General features: G+C 45.5%; 1 protein-coding gene across 3 annotated transcripts in view; it reads right to left on the bottom strand.

Annotated features, from left to right (window-relative positions):
* LOC111956486 (disco-interacting protein 2 homolog C-like) overlaps positions 1-18,470 on the bottom strand; it is a 244,206-nt gene that overhangs the window by 4,159 nt on the left and 221,577 nt on the right. For 2 of the 3 annotated variants that reach the window (XM_023976930.2, XM_070436526.1), the window contains exons 25-37: positions 12,661-12,741; positions 12,193-12,316; positions 11,534-11,655; positions 11,177-11,288; positions 10,876-10,985; positions 9,339-9,469; positions 8,080-8,248; positions 7,699-7,869; positions 6,065-6,094; positions 3,035-3,096; positions 1,534-1,591; positions 976-1,050; positions 53-227 (exon numbers count right to left, since the gene is read on the bottom strand). In XM_023976930.2, the coding sequence (XP_023832698.1) occupies positions 53-227; positions 976-1,050; positions 1,534-1,591; positions 3,035-3,096; positions 6,065-6,094; positions 7,699-7,869; positions 8,080-8,248; positions 9,339-9,469; positions 10,876-10,985; positions 11,177-11,288; positions 11,534-11,655; positions 12,193-12,316; positions 12,661-12,741 (1,420 nt within the window). The remainder of the gene's footprint in view (positions 1-52; positions 228-975; positions 1,051-1,533; positions 1,592-3,034; positions 3,097-6,064; positions 6,095-7,698; positions 7,870-8,079; positions 8,249-9,338; positions 9,470-10,875; positions 10,986-11,176; positions 11,289-11,533; positions 11,656-12,192; positions 12,317-12,660; positions 12,742-18,470) is intronic. The other variant, XM_023976935.2, reaches the window with a different exon arrangement.

The raw sequence follows: 18,470 nt of genomic DNA, 5'->3' as shown, positions 1-18,470 counted from the left end.
ACCTGTGAAAGTATGATAAGTACATTTGTAATGAAGGGAACACGTAGCTTACCCCCGCTGGCATCAGTGAGTTCGGTCCTCCTGAGGAAGCCCAGGTATCCGGTGCGGGCCCAGATTGTCTGTGTGTCTCCAAAGCTCAGACGGGAGGTAAAGTGGTCTGACTGCAGGGCCTCGTCTCCATACACTGTGAAGTAGCCGCTGGCATTGTGTCCACTGCACACCCAGATCTGTGGACAGGACAGAAATTCGATGTTTCCACTTTGGACACAAGTGTTTTAATTCATGCTTTTTAAGTGAGATCCTCTGGGGATCCAATCCATGTCTAGTTGTATGATTGTTCACCCAGAACAACTCAGCCCTTAAACTTACAGGATCGCTGGACTTATCGCTAATATCAAACATGTGTTATAGTGGATCTGTGTCCAGACCAATCCAGTGACAAATGTGTACTTTTAGACCAATTACATAACACTTACTGATCTTAGAACATTACACTGGATATCTAAGATAATGGTGTGCTCCTTAAAGGGAGCCCACCATCAACAACATCTGTGAAAATGGCGTGTTTCTATGTTTTGTAGTAAAACAGAGAGGAAGATAGTGTCCCCAATGACATCATCGGTGTGCATCCTGTGATTTGAATCAATGGCATTGCCTACTAATTGGTTGATGAGGTCATTGGTAAAACCATCTTCCGCTATATATTTTACTAYAAAACATAGAAACGCCCCATTTTCACAGATGTTGGGGTGGAGCTGGAATATGAAATTAAAAAATGGCGAAATTTCCCTTTAACATCAAGTGAGACTGAAGTTGTGGGCTGACTCTTGAAGTACACAGAGAGAGACTATTGTAGTTTAGTCTAATGAGAGAGTGAATATCTAATGAGCTATGACACTTAAGTACAGAGAGAGACTATTGTAGCACAATTTACTGTAGCTTGTACTGAGTTTAATGAGTGATGTCTCAACCGACCTCTCCAAGATGCGAGTCTCCCAGCGGTCCCTTGGTCTCCGGGTTAGCGATGATAATTCGAACCCCAGGTAGAATCTGATGGCATTAAGGAAGAGACGATTAGTGCTTTCATCTCTCCACTCCTCTCTCCTTTCAGAGAGGCCATTTATGTAACTGATTTACTGGGTTGAGGCACAGTGAAGTGGCCCGACTCCCTCTCTCTCCCAAAAGGGCGCCATTTAGTAAGTAGCCACAAACTGTGTAACAGGATTTAATGTTGCGAGAAAAAGAAACCTCATTATTGTGTGGTACAGACTGATCCTGATCTCCTGGCTGGTCCATGTGAAACAGAGCAGAGCGATGCCACAGCCGGGGCACAATTAACTCTCACCTACACTTCCTCAATTATGGGGATGGGTTGCTGTGGAAACTAACTACACGACTAGACCAATCACAGCACAGCACTGCATAAACACTACAGTTTAATCTCAGTGATTAAAAATACTTCAGAGTTTACCCTATGTCTATGTAAATGACTACCGTTTGTTTGTTCATTCACCAAGTCAAGCAGGGACTCACTTTTCCAGATTCCATGAGTGGTAAACTGTGTGGAGAACCTCTCTCTACCAGACGAACCCTGTGAGGGAGGGAGGAAGTGAAGAGTTACTGGGCCTTCTGAGTCAATACTGTGGTTGCGTCCCAAATGGCACCCTATTCCCTATATAGTGCACTACTTCTGACCAGAGCCCTGTGTTAATAGGGAGCCATTTGAGACACACCCTGTGAGTCAGCGTGTCATCTGGCTAGTCGTCCTCATCGAGCACTTCATCATCAAGACTAAAGGATAGTGGAGAGCAATAGATTACATTCTGAAACCTTTTATTTCATCAATGCAGCAGTTTATACAAGCCCTTTTAGTCTACAAATTATACTTTACTTTCAACACAAACACAATAGCTACATCCCAGGGAGGAGGACAGTGGTGGAGACAAAAACGACTGTCTAGAATCACACAGTGTGTATGTGAATAGCAGCAGCTATATTTGTGAGCGGTGGGGCCCAATGTGCAGCATGCTGCCTGATACAGGGCCCCTCTGTGGCCCTGCTAGTACACTGTGTCTCAGACTCCGTCTGCATTCAAATGGCAACCTATTCCCTATATAGTGCACTTCTTTTGACCAGAGCCTTATGGACGCTTGTCAAAAGTAGTACACTATAAAGGGAATTAGGGTGCCGTTTGGGATGTACCTTAGTCCAGAGCAGCTGCAGGCTGGGTCCTATTGATGTGTTGACTGGGTGTGGGAGAGGGACGTATGTCCTAAGGGTGGCTCTACCCAGACCCACTGTTCTAACYCCGGGCCGTCTTAAAGACCGTTTCTAATCTTAATGACAGACTTAGTGAACACAGCTAGAGGCTCCATAGCCAGTTATATCGGACTGCACTATTTTAGTGTCACAAGGAATGCATCTGGCTCCAACTTTTATGCATACAATGCGGTGGAACTATTCCACTGTAAATTGACACTGCAGAGGTAATGACTCCTGAACAGCTAATCAAATGGCTACCCAGACCATTTGCATTACGCCCCCCCCCCCCCCCCYCTTCTACACTGCTGCTATTCTGTTATTATCTATGCATAGTCACTTCAATAACTCTACCTACATGTACATATTACCTCGACACCGGTACCCCGTGTATAGAGTTATTTACTGCTGGGTCTTTATTTTATTTTTAATAGGTGTTTTCATAAAACTGCATTGTTGGTTTTAAGGGCTTGTAAGTAAGCATTTCATRGTAAGGTCTACACTGGTTGTATTTGGCGCRTGTGACAAATACAATTTGATTTGAGTCTTCAATGTCATGCGAGCATGGTCCGAGATTGTTTTGGTTGTGAGCAACATTCTGTTGGCATAGATGTCATACCTCTGATTCTGAAGACCCCCTATGTGTGTCACTCACTGACAAATAATAAACAGTACAACAGAAAATGCACCACTTGGTGTACTATATAGCTCATTTCTCAAATCATGTATTCAGTTCAACAAATGCTCAAGAGGATGTTCTGATAGGAGCCCTTACCTGTCGTGCCTCAGCGCTCTCATGTCCACATACACAGTGGTTGGGTCTGGTCCCGAAGTTCCCTGCAGAATGACAACATGCCAGGGTTAGTGTACGGGCTAGGATGTCTGCTGCCTTATAGAACCATGAACACAGCGCTGTCTAGATGCTACTAGCATGTTCGTGCTTAACAGAATGCCTACAGATCACGCTGGTTGTGAATGGCAGCTTTGAGACAAGTCCAACCAACAATACTAATCCTACTGGGCTACTAACTATAACATTCAGACAGACCATGGTTGTGGAAGAGGACAATAAGAAAAGGTTGAAATCATTAAAAACCAAAAAGAACAGAACAGGGCCCGTATCCACAAAGCACTGACAGTTTGAGGTACCGCAAAGGAAAATTTGGGATAACGCTCACCGACACGGTTGCAAATGATAACCAATCGCAACGAAGCGTCGCCAGCTGTGCACGCTTCTGACAACCACGGTGTGGTTTGATATAAATTGTCCCCCACAATGAAATCAGGGATGGGACTGTAGATCTGTCTCCGTCAGTATGTTCATTCGTACTTTAGTCACACGTGATCTGACAGCACTGGGACGATTTTGACTAAACTTGTGTGAATAATGCGTCTTGCCATGCATCATTCGTGGCGGACGGTTTTTGCCTGACATGACCACTTTGCCTACTGTTCATTTTTACTTGCCGATAAATAGCAGAAAACTTTTTAAATGTATAATTTTCACCGAGCCCAATCAAAGTTAACATAGGCCCTAGCTTTCAATCGCCCTACTTATAGGCATGCCTAATTCAGGCATCTTTTAAAAAAAAAGTGATATTGCGCTCAAGGATAACTTGAAATAACATGATAGGTTAATTGATGAAATAATCCACAGAAAACAAGTGAGATTATTTATTAGCCTGGTGGTTAGAAGTAATTAGGCATATCATGTGAAATCATTGTCAAAAGCTTACGAGACTACTGTTGCATGTAGGTCTAGATTATTTATAGGTTGATCCGAAATATCAAAAAATGCTGGTAACTCCTAACTGGTTAGGACACCTCATGAGGTCTCCTAAATATCTGTTGACTAAGCTTCATGCTTAGCTTTTATTTTGACCCATAATAGTAGTAAAACGTCTCTAGCCTCAGCACTTACGACCAATTTTCTAGTGAGAGACGCTTTGTGGATATGGCACCAGAACAGAAGGAAAATGAAAAACGTACCCACAAAAAAAAGTGCACCTAAAAACTGTTCTGAGATCAGATCCAGTCTGATCCACCTCATGCAAACACAGAAAGAAGCCACGAAACAAAAAACATTTAGTTTTTTTAAAGAGGATAGGAAGGGGAGGGAGAACACACAACCAGATGAGAGGTAGACATGGTGATATAGTGCATCATGTCTGAACGAGCAAACACAATCTGTATCTGTCCCTTCAATAGATGGTTTTGAAAGCTGACAGTTCAGTAAAGAGGCTTGACTGGCCAGACACGAGAGTCAAAGCCACACAGACAGAACACAATCCCAACATACATTACATTGAACACAAAGGCACCAAGTTGAACAGTAGTGTGCGTGTCTGACAGTGTTTTCTATCTAATAGGTTAGTGAACAACCAAAAAAAAAACATGAATTAAGAGGAGAAACCAGCCAACAAAGAAATAGAGAAAGCACAGAGCAGCTTCCCCTCCCCAGACTTCCTCAGCCTAGCTCTGGTCCAGGGTGTTACATGCAGCTTGATGTAGCGCTTTCCTCAACGCCCTGGACTAGAGCCATTCCCGGCCCTCCCCAGGTAGATTGCAGTGCACCCGGGACTCAGCAGCATATTTTAATAGCATGGCTAAGGCTTTGGCAGAGGAAGCAGCAGAGCAGCATCCACCACCAGAGAGAGAAAGACAGCCATAGAGCTACACATGCTAGATCCTGACTCATTCCAGCCATAGACAGCCAGCTATAGAGCTGCACATGCTAGACTGACTCAGACCAGCCATAGAGCTACACATGCTAGATCCTGACTCAGTCCTGAGCACAGGCAGACCAGAACACAAGGTACCATCAAATAGGACACACTATACAGTCTTATAGCAGTATCGCAATAGTACGGTACGACAGTATGTATCTACAGTCACTCAAACATCAAGCAGGCCTACACTATGACAATACTACTACTACTGCAAATACTTCAGTCACACTGCACTAAACTAGAATTGTTCAGATCGGGAATGTGCTTTAGTTCACTGAGGCTAATTTGGACTAGGCTATTACCACTACTATAGTACTATACAAGTGATATGATGGTATTGTACTCACTGCACTTTGTCTCTCTGGGTCTCAGAAGGAAAGCAGTCTAGGTGAGCTGTGGCAGTATCTATCCCAGGGCAAACTGGAAGCTGTCACTGATATGATATGACCACACTTGACAAGTTGGCCCAGCACAGGTTAACGTTTCAGTACTGCAGGGATTTAATATTAACGAGACGACTTTTTCTAAGTGCTGAGAGCTTTGCTAAGAGGGGTCTCAAATGGCACCTTTAGACAGTAGAACATATTGCTGCTACACAAACAAAACAGTGTGTGTGTGCATGTCCCAAATAGCACCCTTTCCTCTAGATGGTGCACTACTTTTGACCACAGGCCATAGGGCCCTGGTCAAAAAGAGGTGTGCTATATAGGGAACAGGGTGCCGTTCGTAACTCAGCCAATAACAGCTCACCAGAGTGGCAACGGTTGCCTTTCCCTGTTATATCAAATATGGCCACAATATCACCATATAACCCTTAAAATCACATCACTGTAACTGACCTTTGAATCACACATCCTGTCCACCTAGAAAGCTACTGAGAAGCTTTGAGAATGGCTGTGCCTGTGCCCCAATATACTGCTATCCCTGTTCTCTACCCTGTCCCCCCACCCCTTCCTATCCTACCCTGTCCCCCCACCCCTTCCTATCCTAACCTGTCCCCTGCCTCTCCCTCCCTTCCCCTGCCTGCTCACAACACCTGATGAAGAGGGTGATTAGGGAACGTGAAAATCCCCTACCTGGTCAGCAAGCTTCCCCAGCCTGTGAGGCTATAGCAGCAGCAGGAGGAGAGTGAGGAGGAGGTAGGAAGGAGAAATAAGGGGGAGGAGGGAGGAAGAAGGGGGCGAAGACAAAACGAAGTATAAGATGTGGGTGGGGTTATGCAAAACAGAGGGGGGAAAAAACAAAAATGTCAACTATAGAAATGGGAAACAAAAAAACAGAAGCAGCCTTAAACTAAATAAGAAGCTATGTTCTAAACTACTAGGCTTATCAATGTTAGCAAATGTTGGGACATTTATACATGATCAGTTACATTTACATTGATAGTATAGATCAGGGTTGGGCAACTTCAATAGGGCCGGGGGGCCACAAAACATCTGAACTCATCATGAGGGGTTGCAGTGGCTCGCGAGTCCGCGTACCCACAAATCCATACCCACACATCCAGTCAGAGGTGGCCCTAGCCTTCTGGGGRCCCTAAGTGAAATTGTGTTACGTATACTCAAGTTAAGAGAAGCATGCAGTAAGTCAGRGGTAATCGCTTATTTACAATAGAGTTTAAGAGGGAAGAATCTATACATGTCAAATAATGGTGTTAAATACAACATTTTCAACAGGCTTCTCGGCTTTTTGTCGATCCTTCAGATATGATTGATTGACGGAACAGCGAAGTACACCTGAAACTGGTGCAAATAGTATTCTGATCTCATTAACATTTGAATAGCAAAGCTTACAATTTAATATCATTTGAATAATAAAGCTTGCAAATAATAGTTGAATCATGTAAAAGAATGAGCCCAAAATAAAAGCATGAAGTAGCAGCATGTGTAAATGCTTATGGACAGCTGAGCTCCAGAGACATAGTGTGCATCCTAAAAGGCACCCTATTCCCTATATAGTGCACTACTTTTGACCAGGGCAAATAGTTGTGCATTATTTAGGGAATAGGGTGCCATTTGAGACGTGCTCAGTGTATATCTGGTAATAGTTTTTGTTGTTGGTGAGAAGCAGAGGGCAGAGAGTGAGATATGTAGAGGACATCTATGCATGTTGGCTTCTCCTCTTGTGAGCTGTAAACCCTGCCAGGAGTATTACTATAGGCTGGCCCTGGGGCAATAGTGGCTTCCCATGTTAAGTCACATAAATACAGATTAATGACTATAGGCCATTAAATTAAATCAGATTCATCTCCCTCACCCCAAAAAACAAGCAAACTGCAAGGCAACTAGAGAGTTCACATAAAGTCTCTAAATAAAACAAAACACCACTAACTTCCAAGACTTGAGGAAAAGGCTTTGCAAACGATACTGGAGGCAGAGAGAATGACAAGAAACWGTCGCACGCCTTTCAACAAACACAAGACAACAGAGCCACAAACACCCATTGGCTAACATGTATCAAAGAGCACGTTGTCTACTATGGTGGAAACATTGRTAATAGGATCCATTAAATGTTGGATGCATCGACATCACCAGCGTGCTGGGGTTGTCCTTCTCATTCAGACTCAGAGTCCCACTGGTGACAGATTGGGGACAGAGAGAGGCAGCACCCAAAGATACTGAACTTAGTAAGAGCACATTTTATAAAACTTTGAGGGACAGAGCACATGTGGTTTGCGGACCAGAGGAGRGGAGGAAGGTACTGACTGTACCTGCAGACAGATGGCCAGGTTGACTCTGCAGCCGAATGAGGTGCTGACTGCTCGAGGGTGGAGGCCCAGGTCTTTGAAGAGCTTGGAGAAGGACTGAGTCAGAGCTATCCTGGGTCTCTCCTCCGCCACCACCACACATGTCCTGACCCGCGACAGGTCCAGGCCTCGAGACTGACGGAGAAACCAGAACTAACTGGATCAAATCAGAACTAACCAGGCTGGATGAGTCTGGGCTGATGGACAATCCACGTATCATTCAATCAATCAATGTTTTTACATCAGCAGTTGTMAAAGTGTTTTACTCCCAGTTCATCACATTGTAATAAAACTTTATCTTATCGAAGTTTCATTTTTGTGGTGATTTGGCAGGTGGATACCTACCTTGATTGATTCGGTCTGCAGGCCCAGGCCCTTGGTGCAAAGCTCCATGACGCTGTAGGAGCAGAAGGTGTCCCTGACCTTGTACTGACTGACACCTAGCAGCCACAGAGCAGGGTTCACCTCCAACTCCGAAGGCGGGATCAGGATAGACTGGTGGCCGGAGTACACACTAGAAACAGGAGACAGAGTGAGTACACACTAGAAACAGGAGACAGAGTGAGTACACACTAGAAACAGGAGACAGAGTGAGTACACACAGGACACTAACTAAGTAGTACACACTAGAGACATGTACCATACAGTAAGTGCGTAGACTGAGCGCACACAAACTTAAAAGACTTCATACACTTCACACCAGTGACTGGGACAATGAGTTTACTAACATTATATATTCAGTGGCTCCATTTATAATCCAGACCAATGCCATTTCATCAAGGCCAACACAACCTCTATAGTGCAGCTAACTAGTAGCTAGTGAATTATATGCTGAATAACAAGTCATGGCTAGTTTGCGTAGGCATCAATCAGAAACACACGCGGCAAATAAAACAGCTTTGTTCTTTAGCRAGGTCCTGGTGTTTAGACAGCACCCCACTGAGGATATTTCCATCTGAAGATTTGCCAAGTTGAGTGGTGCCATGTCAGAGAGTGCTTCCAACGGGGAGGCGATTAAAGAAAGCCCAGCGGACAGCAGAGCAGAACGGCGTCATCATCACATGGAGGCGGGTGGGAGGCTAAACACAGCAGAATAATGCATGCGCTACATTTGGCCCCCTGCTTAGTCTCTCTCCCTCTCGACCCCCCCACGGCCTCTGACAGGCCTGTAATGTCCTGACAAGGCCCCAGCATGGCACAGGTCTAACTGGTCTGCCTGAAGAAGACAGGCTTTCTGACATCTGTAGGTACTGAGATAATGTCCTGACAAGGCCCCAGCATGGCACAGGTCTAACTGGTCTGCCTGAAGAAGACAGGCTTTCTGACATCTGTAGGTACTGAGACGGTACATTCCGATGAGGACTTCACTCACTGTGTGTGTGAGGGTCTGAGTGAAGCGCAGGGTGAACATAGCATGGCTTCTTCAGAACAGAGGTCCAGGAGTAGCTGTGTGTGTGTGTGTGTGTGTGTGTGTGTGTGTGTGTGTGTGTGTGTGTGTGTGTGTGTGTGTGTGTGTGTGTGTGTGTGGACGCAGCAGAGCTAGATGTGTGTGATGTGATTGGTGGGCAGTGGCGAGGCTAGAAGGGTCCATCTCTCTGTTTCACCTGCAAAGGCACCAGAGGACGAAGCCCAGGCCGCAGTAGGGGTCCAGACAGATAGCCACCTCACGGGAGGGGTACAGCTCACACTGCAGCTTGATAGAACGGCAGAAGGCACTGGTGGCAGTATGAGACATCTACACGGGAGGGATGATAAGAACAAACGCATACAGATTAGTAATATAGTTAACTCTACTTGGCCCAGATCTGTTTGTGCTCTTGCCAACTCCATTACAAAATATGACAACAAGTSACAAGGAGTTGGCATGGTGGCACAAACAGAAGGGCACTCAGGCTAACTTGGCTACATCACAAAACCAACAAATACAGTCTATAATTTTTACCAGGGTAGCCCTTTATTAAACAATATACACATGACGTACAACCGAACTGTGTACCCCAGTCATTCTTTCAGAACTTTATCAATGTACAGTATGGTATTCAAGCCCAAGGYTTTGTTTTGAGTTTCAATTGAACTKCATCAGAATTAGGAAACKCACTGCAAAAAACKATTCATGTAAATATTCTCATGAGCTGCTAGTAGGAGTACCACTTCCTGAATCCTTAACGACTGAATAAATTAAATCGTAGAACAATGACTCAACACGGCTGAATATATAGTGGGATAACGTTTTCACAACTTGGTGCGTCTCCCCTCCGGTAGATAGAAGCTGTTATTGTCCCATTGAAAAACACTAGTTCCACTCCAGCCTGAGAGCTTGTTAAAGTGGCACGCAATCCTATCGGTGTCAAAAATGACACACTATTCTCTATACAGTGCTGTACATTTGACAAGGGGATATAGGGCTCTGTTCAAAAGTAGTGCACTAAGTAGGGAATAGGGCGCCATTTGGGACACAGCTGTAGGAGACATGTTCTTACATGAAACCCAAATTCAGGGTTTTGTTATGTTAATCAGTGTACAGCATATGAGAGCCATCATTATTTAACATGGCTGAACAGCCCGAGTGCATCTTGTCTTAGTAAACTACAGAAAGAGCCCCACACACCACAACAATTCTCCCCCAGCACCACCACCTCAATCGACCCTATTCCTCTACGCTTTTCAGCTAGAGGGAGAACAGAATAGACAATCGCCTCTAGATGAAGGGAGAAAATCCACAGCCTCGTCCACTGAGAAACTGATAGCAAATTTGCTTCCTTATTGACCAGTGAAAAGATTCATCTTTACAAGTTGCTATTTCACTGGATTTCCTACTGAGCTTCGTCAGTCAGACAAAGGTTTCTACATGGCCAGATGAACTGTGAACAAGGCGTGTCCTAGTATGGAGTTRGATCTGTGGCGCCAGGGAGAATAGGCCTTCTGGGTGAGCACCGTACTGTGACAGATTCAGCTAGTCATCCACAGCAGAGGGGGGCTGGGATCAATAACTGCTTTCATGTTGTTGAAATGTCACCACTATCTTTTCACTCAGACGATCACTTCAAAGTGCTTCATACAGCTTGTTTCTGTTTCACTTCATACGCTTTTAGAGATATCAGCCTCCCTGATAGGAGAAACACATTCTGGTTAGAAGTTTACCTTCACTCCTGCTAGCATCCCTGTGGTGGACACACTGAAGTCCAGGTAGGCCAGTGTGTCTGGATTAGAGGGCTTGTACAACAATGGAGGTTTCTTCTTTGGCAGATCGTCTAGGAGGACAGAGAGACAAAGGACAAGACCACTGTTATCACAAATACATTCTTAAGTAGAGGATAAATTACAATCTCATTAGTCTCGATTGGTCGTAAGATCTCTGCATCGGTGTCTGTTGTAAAGTGGGCTAAAGTGGGTAATGTCTGACTGAGGTGGCTGGTGCAGCGTGGGTAATGGAGTCTCTTACCTGTGTCCAGGACAGGAGGCCAGGACCTGACGTCCACTGCTGCTGAGGCCTCCTTCGACCTCAGCAATTTACAGATCACCGCTGTGGTCATCATACACGCCGAGCGGCTCACCTGGGGGCACACRCACACATTGAGACACGCAAATACAAGTTTGGATGCACACAAGTTTATACACGCATGCGCAAACGCACTGTAAAATGCTCCAGAAAGACGAGGCCTACTCTGTCGCCTTCGAGGATCCAGCTCCCTTTAACATGACCTCTTATGCATCATCTTGGGCTACATTTTCTCTAATGAAAGGGCAGTTGTGATGCGATGACAACTTGATACATGGAGGATGTCAACGAGGCACTTACCTCCACGATCATCTTCACTGTGGGCAGAGTGGTGGCTATGTTCTGGGGGTGCGGAGGTCGCACAGTGATTGGCACGCAGCCCGCATACAGGCACCCGTAAAACGCTGCGATCAGGTCAATCCCTGCATGAAAGAGAGAGCGAGAGAGAGCGAGAGAGAGGATATTAGTTCTGGTCCGTCAGTCCATGAGTCCCTGTGCCAAATCGGAACCAGCCTCCCGACAGACAGACAGTGCAGCCTCAGGACAAGGTGCCGTATTGAGCAGGCTGTCCTAGAGACAGTTAATTGAATGGCTCTCTCAGGCAATCTCCCTTGTCAGGATTTTGTACTGCTTGACTGAGCCTTTTCATTATGGACCTATGGCTCACTTGAACGCTTGAATTTCTCTGGCTCCCAAATRCTAATGGAGTTCCAAATTAGAATTCTACCTTTTAAATCTTGGAACACCCAGGGCCTTCTCTGTGTGTACCCTTAAAGATCAGTACACTCTTGTTGGAAGTGCTATTCTATCACAGAGAGATGTGGCTCAGGCCCTGGCTTGGAAGCACAGAGAGATTCTAGATTGATTAATGATAACTGACAACACATGACTGCTGGTGATAAACCCAGTGAGAGACGTGTGATCTGTGTGTCAGCCCGAGTCCCAGGCAGCAGACGTACCAGGGGGGTAGACGAGCGCAACGTGATCCCCGTCCTGCAGATGTCCTCGCTCYGCCAGCATGGTAGCAATCTTCTCTGCTCTCTTATGCAATTGGACACATGTCAGAGAGCTGGCTATCGTCCCCTGTGGTCACACACACGAAGACACAGGCACACGAAGACACAGGCACACGAAGACACAGGCACACGAAGACACAGGCACACGAAGACACATAAGAGCGATAGACGAGAGAGACAAAAGAGGGAGAGAAAAAGAGAGCGAGAGAAAGAGGGAGCAAGAAAATTTAGATTTACAGTTTAAAGTTTCAATAGGTCTTTGATAGGGCTACTTCAAATAAAATCCTCATGGGACTCAATACAAAGCGAGAACACTGTCAACTATTTCAGCTGCTACTGCTGTGTGTACAAAACATGTCAGGAGTCAGATGTGAACAATGCCAATACAGCTTTTAGCCAGGTCTCACTCACCCTGCAGTTGAGAAGTGTGTAAAGCACATGGTCCGGAGTGGTCTGTGCCCTCCATTGTAACACTTCAGAGAGGAAGAGGAACTAAAATATACAAAAGAAGGGAAAATAAAATAAGCCTCTGGCTGGATCACACACTCYGAGAGGAGAGGAGCCATTCTGCCTCAGTGTTAAACTCAGACAGGAAGTGTGTCACAAAAGGCACCCTATTCTCTATGTAGAGTGCACTACTTTTGACCAGGGAATGCATAGGGTTCTGGTCAAAAGAAGTGCCCTATATAGGGAATAGGGTGCCATTTCAGACATCGCCTAGGAGAGACAGGTACAGTAATTAAATCCATTGTACCATTGGCTAAAACATGTCTGCCATATCACAAAATCTGTTARCCTATTGAGGAGAAGCTGTTACATTTGTACATTTACATTTTAGTAACTTAGCAGACGCTCTTATCCACAGCAACTACAGTTAGTGAATMTTAAGATCGCTAGGTAGGACAACCACAGTAAGTATATTTTTCCTCAATAAAGTATCTACACAGTATATACGCAAAAGTATGTTGACACCCCTTCAAATTAATGGAATCGGCTATTTCAGCCTCACCCGTTGCTGACAGGTGTATAAAATCGAACACACAACCATGCAATCTCCATAGACAAACATTGACAGTAGAATGGCCTTACAGAAGAGCTCAGTGATTTTCAACGTGGCACTGTCATAGGCTGCCACTTTTCCAACAAGTCAGTTCATMAATTTTCTGCCCTGCTAGAGCTGCCCCGGTCAACTGTAAGTGCTGTTATTGTGAAGTGGAAATGTCTTGGAGCAACAGCTCAGCCACGAAGTGGTAAGCCACAAAACCTCACAGAATGGGACCGCAGAGTGCTGGCGCGTAAAAAACGCCTGTCCTTGTTTGCAACACACTACCGAGTTCCAAACTGCCTCTGGAAGCAACATCAGCACAAGAACTGTTCGTCAGGAGCTTCATGAAATAGGTTTCCATGGCAGAGCAGACGCACACAAACCTAAGATCACCACGCGCAATGCCAAGTGTCAGTTGGAGTGATGTAAAGCTCGAAACATGTTCTCTGGATTGATGAATCACGCTTCACCATCTGGCAGTCCGACAGACGAATCTGGGTTTGGCGGTTGCCAGGAGAACGTTACCTGCCCCAATGCATAGTGCAAACTGTAACGTTTGGTGGAGGAGGAATAATGGTCTGGGGCTGTTTTTCATGGTTCGTGCCCCGTAGTTCCAGTGAAGGGAAATCTTAATGCTACAGCATACAATGACATTCTAGACGATTCTGTGCTTCCAACTTCGTGGCAACAGTTTGGGGAAGGCCCTTTTTAGCATGACCCCGTGCACAAAGCGAGGTCCATACAGAAATGGTTTTGTCAAGATCGGTGTGGAAGAACTTGACTTGCGTGCACAGAGCCCTGACCTCAAACCCATCGAACACCTTTGGGATGAATTGCAACGCCGACCGCGAGCCAGGACTAATCGCCCAACATCAGTGCCCGACCTCACTAACGCTCTCGTGGCTGAATGGAAGCAAGTTCCCGCAGCAATGTTCCAACATCTAGTGGAAAGCCTTCCCAGAAGAGTGGAGGCTGTTATCGCAACAAAAAGGGGGACCAACTCCATATTAATGCTAATGATTTTGGAATGAGATGTTCGACGAGCAGGTCACATACTTTTGGTCATGTAGCGTATMAGCAGAGTCAGAGCTTCATATTAGAAGGTGACAAGCTGAGTTCTTAAACATATCATTCTTTTAGCACAATGACCTGCTCTCATAACATTTCAAAATGCTGAAAGCACTGGTTCAGTTGCTGAGAGAGACAGAGATATGAGCTCCATATCGGTGGCGCAGATAGAAAGAGTGAGAAATAAGAGAAGGGGCCAAGCATGTCTCAGTTTRTGCATTTTTCAAGGTTTCATCCGTGGGGGCAGTGGAGGAGTAAATAGTGGAGTGTAATTCATGCTTTTTGCAGTTTGGTTCTGTTATAGGAGCAGAGCACGAAAGTTTGGAGTCTGTAGTGTAATATTGCCTTTCTTCAGGCCTGCTCTTATAGTGATGAATTAGAGATTCAGTATGCACCGTTTTAATCCACCGGGTCCAACTGCTACAGATAGTAAATCATGTTCTCTGTGATCTTCTACGCTGCTCTGACAACCAGATGTGTCCCAAAATGGCWCCCTATGACCAGACCCCTCTGGTCAAAAGTAATACACTAATTAGGGAATAGAGTGCCATTTGGGATTTTCACCATGAACTACTTCACTGCTCTGAACACCCCAGGAAATTCCACCCACCACCAACCGTCACTTTAGCCTGTCTAGATTGAGAAAAATGCTGTGAAAATTACAGCTGCTGAAAGTGCTTAGTTTTACACTAGGGCTCTTGCCATTAAGTAGGGACAGATGTTGTCCTGTTAAAACACAGTCATTTGATATTTCCTGTCTAATTCCATAGGAAGGCCTGTTTCCAACAGACACACAGAACAGACTATTCCCTGTGAACCCACGGCTGTTTCCCAAATGGCCCCCCAGCCCCTGTGTGGTGCACTGCTTTTGACCAGGGCCCATGGGGGTTTGTTCAAAAGTATTACACTGCGTAGTGAATAGGGTGCCATTTGCGACAAACCCCAAGTGAGGGGCTGCCTAAAACTAAGTGACTCCCTCCCTCCCTCTCTCTGCACTCAAACAAACATTAAGACAGGAACTTAGTCGACTCTGCCAACGCAGCTACAACATTGGCTAAATATAAACACTGTTTCCTGATGAAAACATCACTATGGCACTTGCCATAAGCCCGGTGGATAATTTATTCTGTTGCTGTTCACAGAAAACTGTTCCACTACTGTAGATTAGGCTAGATCAGTGGGAGAGAGAGGGGCCCAGGTTRCGTCCCAAAAACCGTATTCCCTATTTAGYGCACTACTTTTGATCAGAGCCCTATGGTCAAAAGTTCAGTTCAGCAAAAGTTCAGCATGGTCAAAAGTAGTGCACTACATAGGGAATAGAGTTCCATTTGGGATGCATCCCCAATATTGTCAGAGCTGTGACAGCCAGGAGAGACAGGCAGATATGGCAGAGGACTGTATTGAACGGTGAAGGCCCACCCCCTCCTCTGAGACTCCCCCAGAGTGCTCTAGTTAGGCCATTAGGCCATTGTCTTTAAATCAGCCCAGCCAGTCAGTGTCGGTCTGTGACTCAGACTCCAGGGCTGGATTAGAATCAGCACAGAGAAGAAAGAGCTTGATCTGTTTAAGCGTCTCTGATTCCAGASCTTGTGTAGAAGAGATTTATCTGAAAAGTATCAGCTGTCATTAAGTGGATATCAGTCTTTACTGTTATGTGACCAACTAGGTGGTCAGTGGTGTACATTTCAGCAACATGAAGTTGAACACAACTATTCGTTATGCTGGAAAGAAGGAACTAACAAAAAAAATTGTTCCATACATTTTTTAAACATGCTAGAGAAGCAACCATTCCCTGACGCAAATTCATTGATTGGGTTAGACATGGCAAGACTATCGAGCACAGGTTTAAAATCACAACATTGAATATTAGGGAAATYGCGCTACGAAATAAGAAAAAGACATTCACACAGAGGGCCTGATTTCCAGATGAATGAGCATGCAGACAGCCAGACCATATTGGTGCATTAAGGTGATAATGAGGGAAGCAGAGCAGCAGTGATTATTATGGTCTGGTTGGCATGCTGAACAGAACAAAGGAGCAGAGGAAGGGATACAGACTGATGGTTGCTAGGGGGATTAGATCAAATGGAAAAGAGCATGAAGTCTGAGTCAGAGGATTCCAAACCACACCACAAACAATGTCTGCCTTCCAAATGGCACCCTATTCCCCTCAACAGTCCACTACTTTTAACCAGAGTCTTATCTGCCCTGGTCAAAAGTAGTGCACTATATTGGGAATAGGGTGCCATTTGAAATGCACYCAATGTGTCCTGTCTTCCAAAGGGAAAGTAAAACAGAAGAAATGTGAGTGTGTGTTGTGTTGTTGCTGTCGTCTGCCTTGTCACTTTACATTAGAGGTCGTACTGCCCAAGCGACTGCCTAACGGGGTGATTGATGAGATTTTTCAGCATGAGAGAAAGGGGAAATCAATTCTGTCTCCGCTACGGTACGGCTACGCTCACCATTGCTCAGTGCCACCAGCCAGGCACCTCACATTCCTTTATTAATAATTACTTTCYAAACCTCTGCCACTGTAAAAGGAAAATAAAGTGCCATCAAATCGAGAATCAGTCAAATCACATACATCTCTGTATTGACAGGGGCTTCTTCCCAAATGGCACYCTATTTCCTATGTAGGGCACTACTTTTGATCAGAGCCCTATGGGCCCTGTTCAAAAAGTAGTGCATTRTAGGGAATAGGATGCCATTTGCCAGGGTAGTCCTAAAGCCCTGAGGGAAATGTACTRTTTGATATTTCAAGGCAAATCTAATCAAACCAAACTAACCAAGACTACAATCCTTCCCCAACACACAGTATACCAACCAGTATGCTGCTATCCACTACCCAGATATGAAGTAAGGGCTTAGAGAAGCCAACATTACATCACAGTCTGTTTGACTGGTTTAAGCTTCCTACTTAATAGAAAGAAAATGTTGATGAAGGGAAGCTCTAAGGTACTGCACTAGGCTCGGTCTCCCTGTATCCATAGCTCTAGGTACTGTCACTAGGCTCAGGTCTCCCTGTATCCATAGCTCTAGGTACTGTCACTAGGCCTCAGGTCTCCTGTATCATAGCTCTAGGTACTGTCACTAGCCTCAGGTCTCCCTGTATCCTAGCTCTAGGTATGTCACTAGGCTCAGGTCTCCCTGTATCCATAGCTCTAGTTTGTAGGCCTCAGGTCTCCCTGTTCCATAGTTTTAGGTACTGTCACTAGGCCTCAGGTCTCCCTGTATCCATAGCTCTAGGTACTGAACTAGGCTCAGGTCTCCCTGTATCCATAGCTCTAGGTACTGACACTAGGCTCAGGTCTCCCTGTATAATTGCTCTAGGTACTGACACTAGGCCTCAGGTCTCCCTGTATCATAGCTCTAGGTACTGTCACTAGGCCTCAGGTTCCCTGTATCCATAGCTCTAGGTACTGTCACTAGGCCTCAGGTCTCCCTGTATCCATAGCTCTAGGTACTGTACTAGGCCTCAGGTCTCCCTGTATCCATAGTCTAGGTACTGTCACTAGGCCTCAGGTCTCTGTATAGCTCTAGGTACTGTCACTAGGCCTCAGGTCTCCCTGTATCCATAGCTCTAGGTACTGACACTAGGTCAGGTCTCCCTGTATCCATAGCTCTAGGTACTGAAACTAGGCCTCAGGTCTCCTGTATCCATTGCTCTAGTGTCTGACACTAGGCTCAGGTCCTCCTGTATCATAGCTCTAGTATGTACTAGGCTCAGGTCTCCTATCCATAGCTCTAGGTACTGTCACTAGGCCGGTCTCCCTGTATCATAGCTCTAGGTACTGTCACTAGGCTCAGGTCTCCTGTATCATAGCTCTAGGTACTGTCACTAGGCTCAGGTTCCCTGTATCCATAGCTCTAGGTACTGTCACTAGGCTCAGGTCTCCCTGTATCCATAGCTCTAGTACTGAACTAGGCCTCAGGTCTCCCTGTATCATAGTCTTAGGTACTGACACTAGGCCTCAGGTTCTCCTGTATCCATAGCTCTAGGTACTGACACTAGGCTCAGGTCTCCTGTATCCATTGCTCTAGTACTGTCACTAGGCCTCAGGTTCCCTGTATCCATAGCTCTAGGTATGACATAGGCTGAGGTCTCCTG

The sequence above is a fragment of the Salvelinus sp. IW2-2015 genome, linkage group LG32 (assembly GCF_002910315.2).
Source record: "Salvelinus sp. IW2-2015 linkage group LG32, ASM291031v2, whole genome shotgun sequence".
NCBI lineage: Eukaryota > Metazoa > Chordata > Actinopteri > Salmoniformes > Salmonidae > Salvelinus > Salvelinus sp. IW2-2015.
The sequence above is the reverse complement of the archived record's forward strand: the minus strand, read 5'-3'. Positions and strand labels throughout refer to the sequence as shown.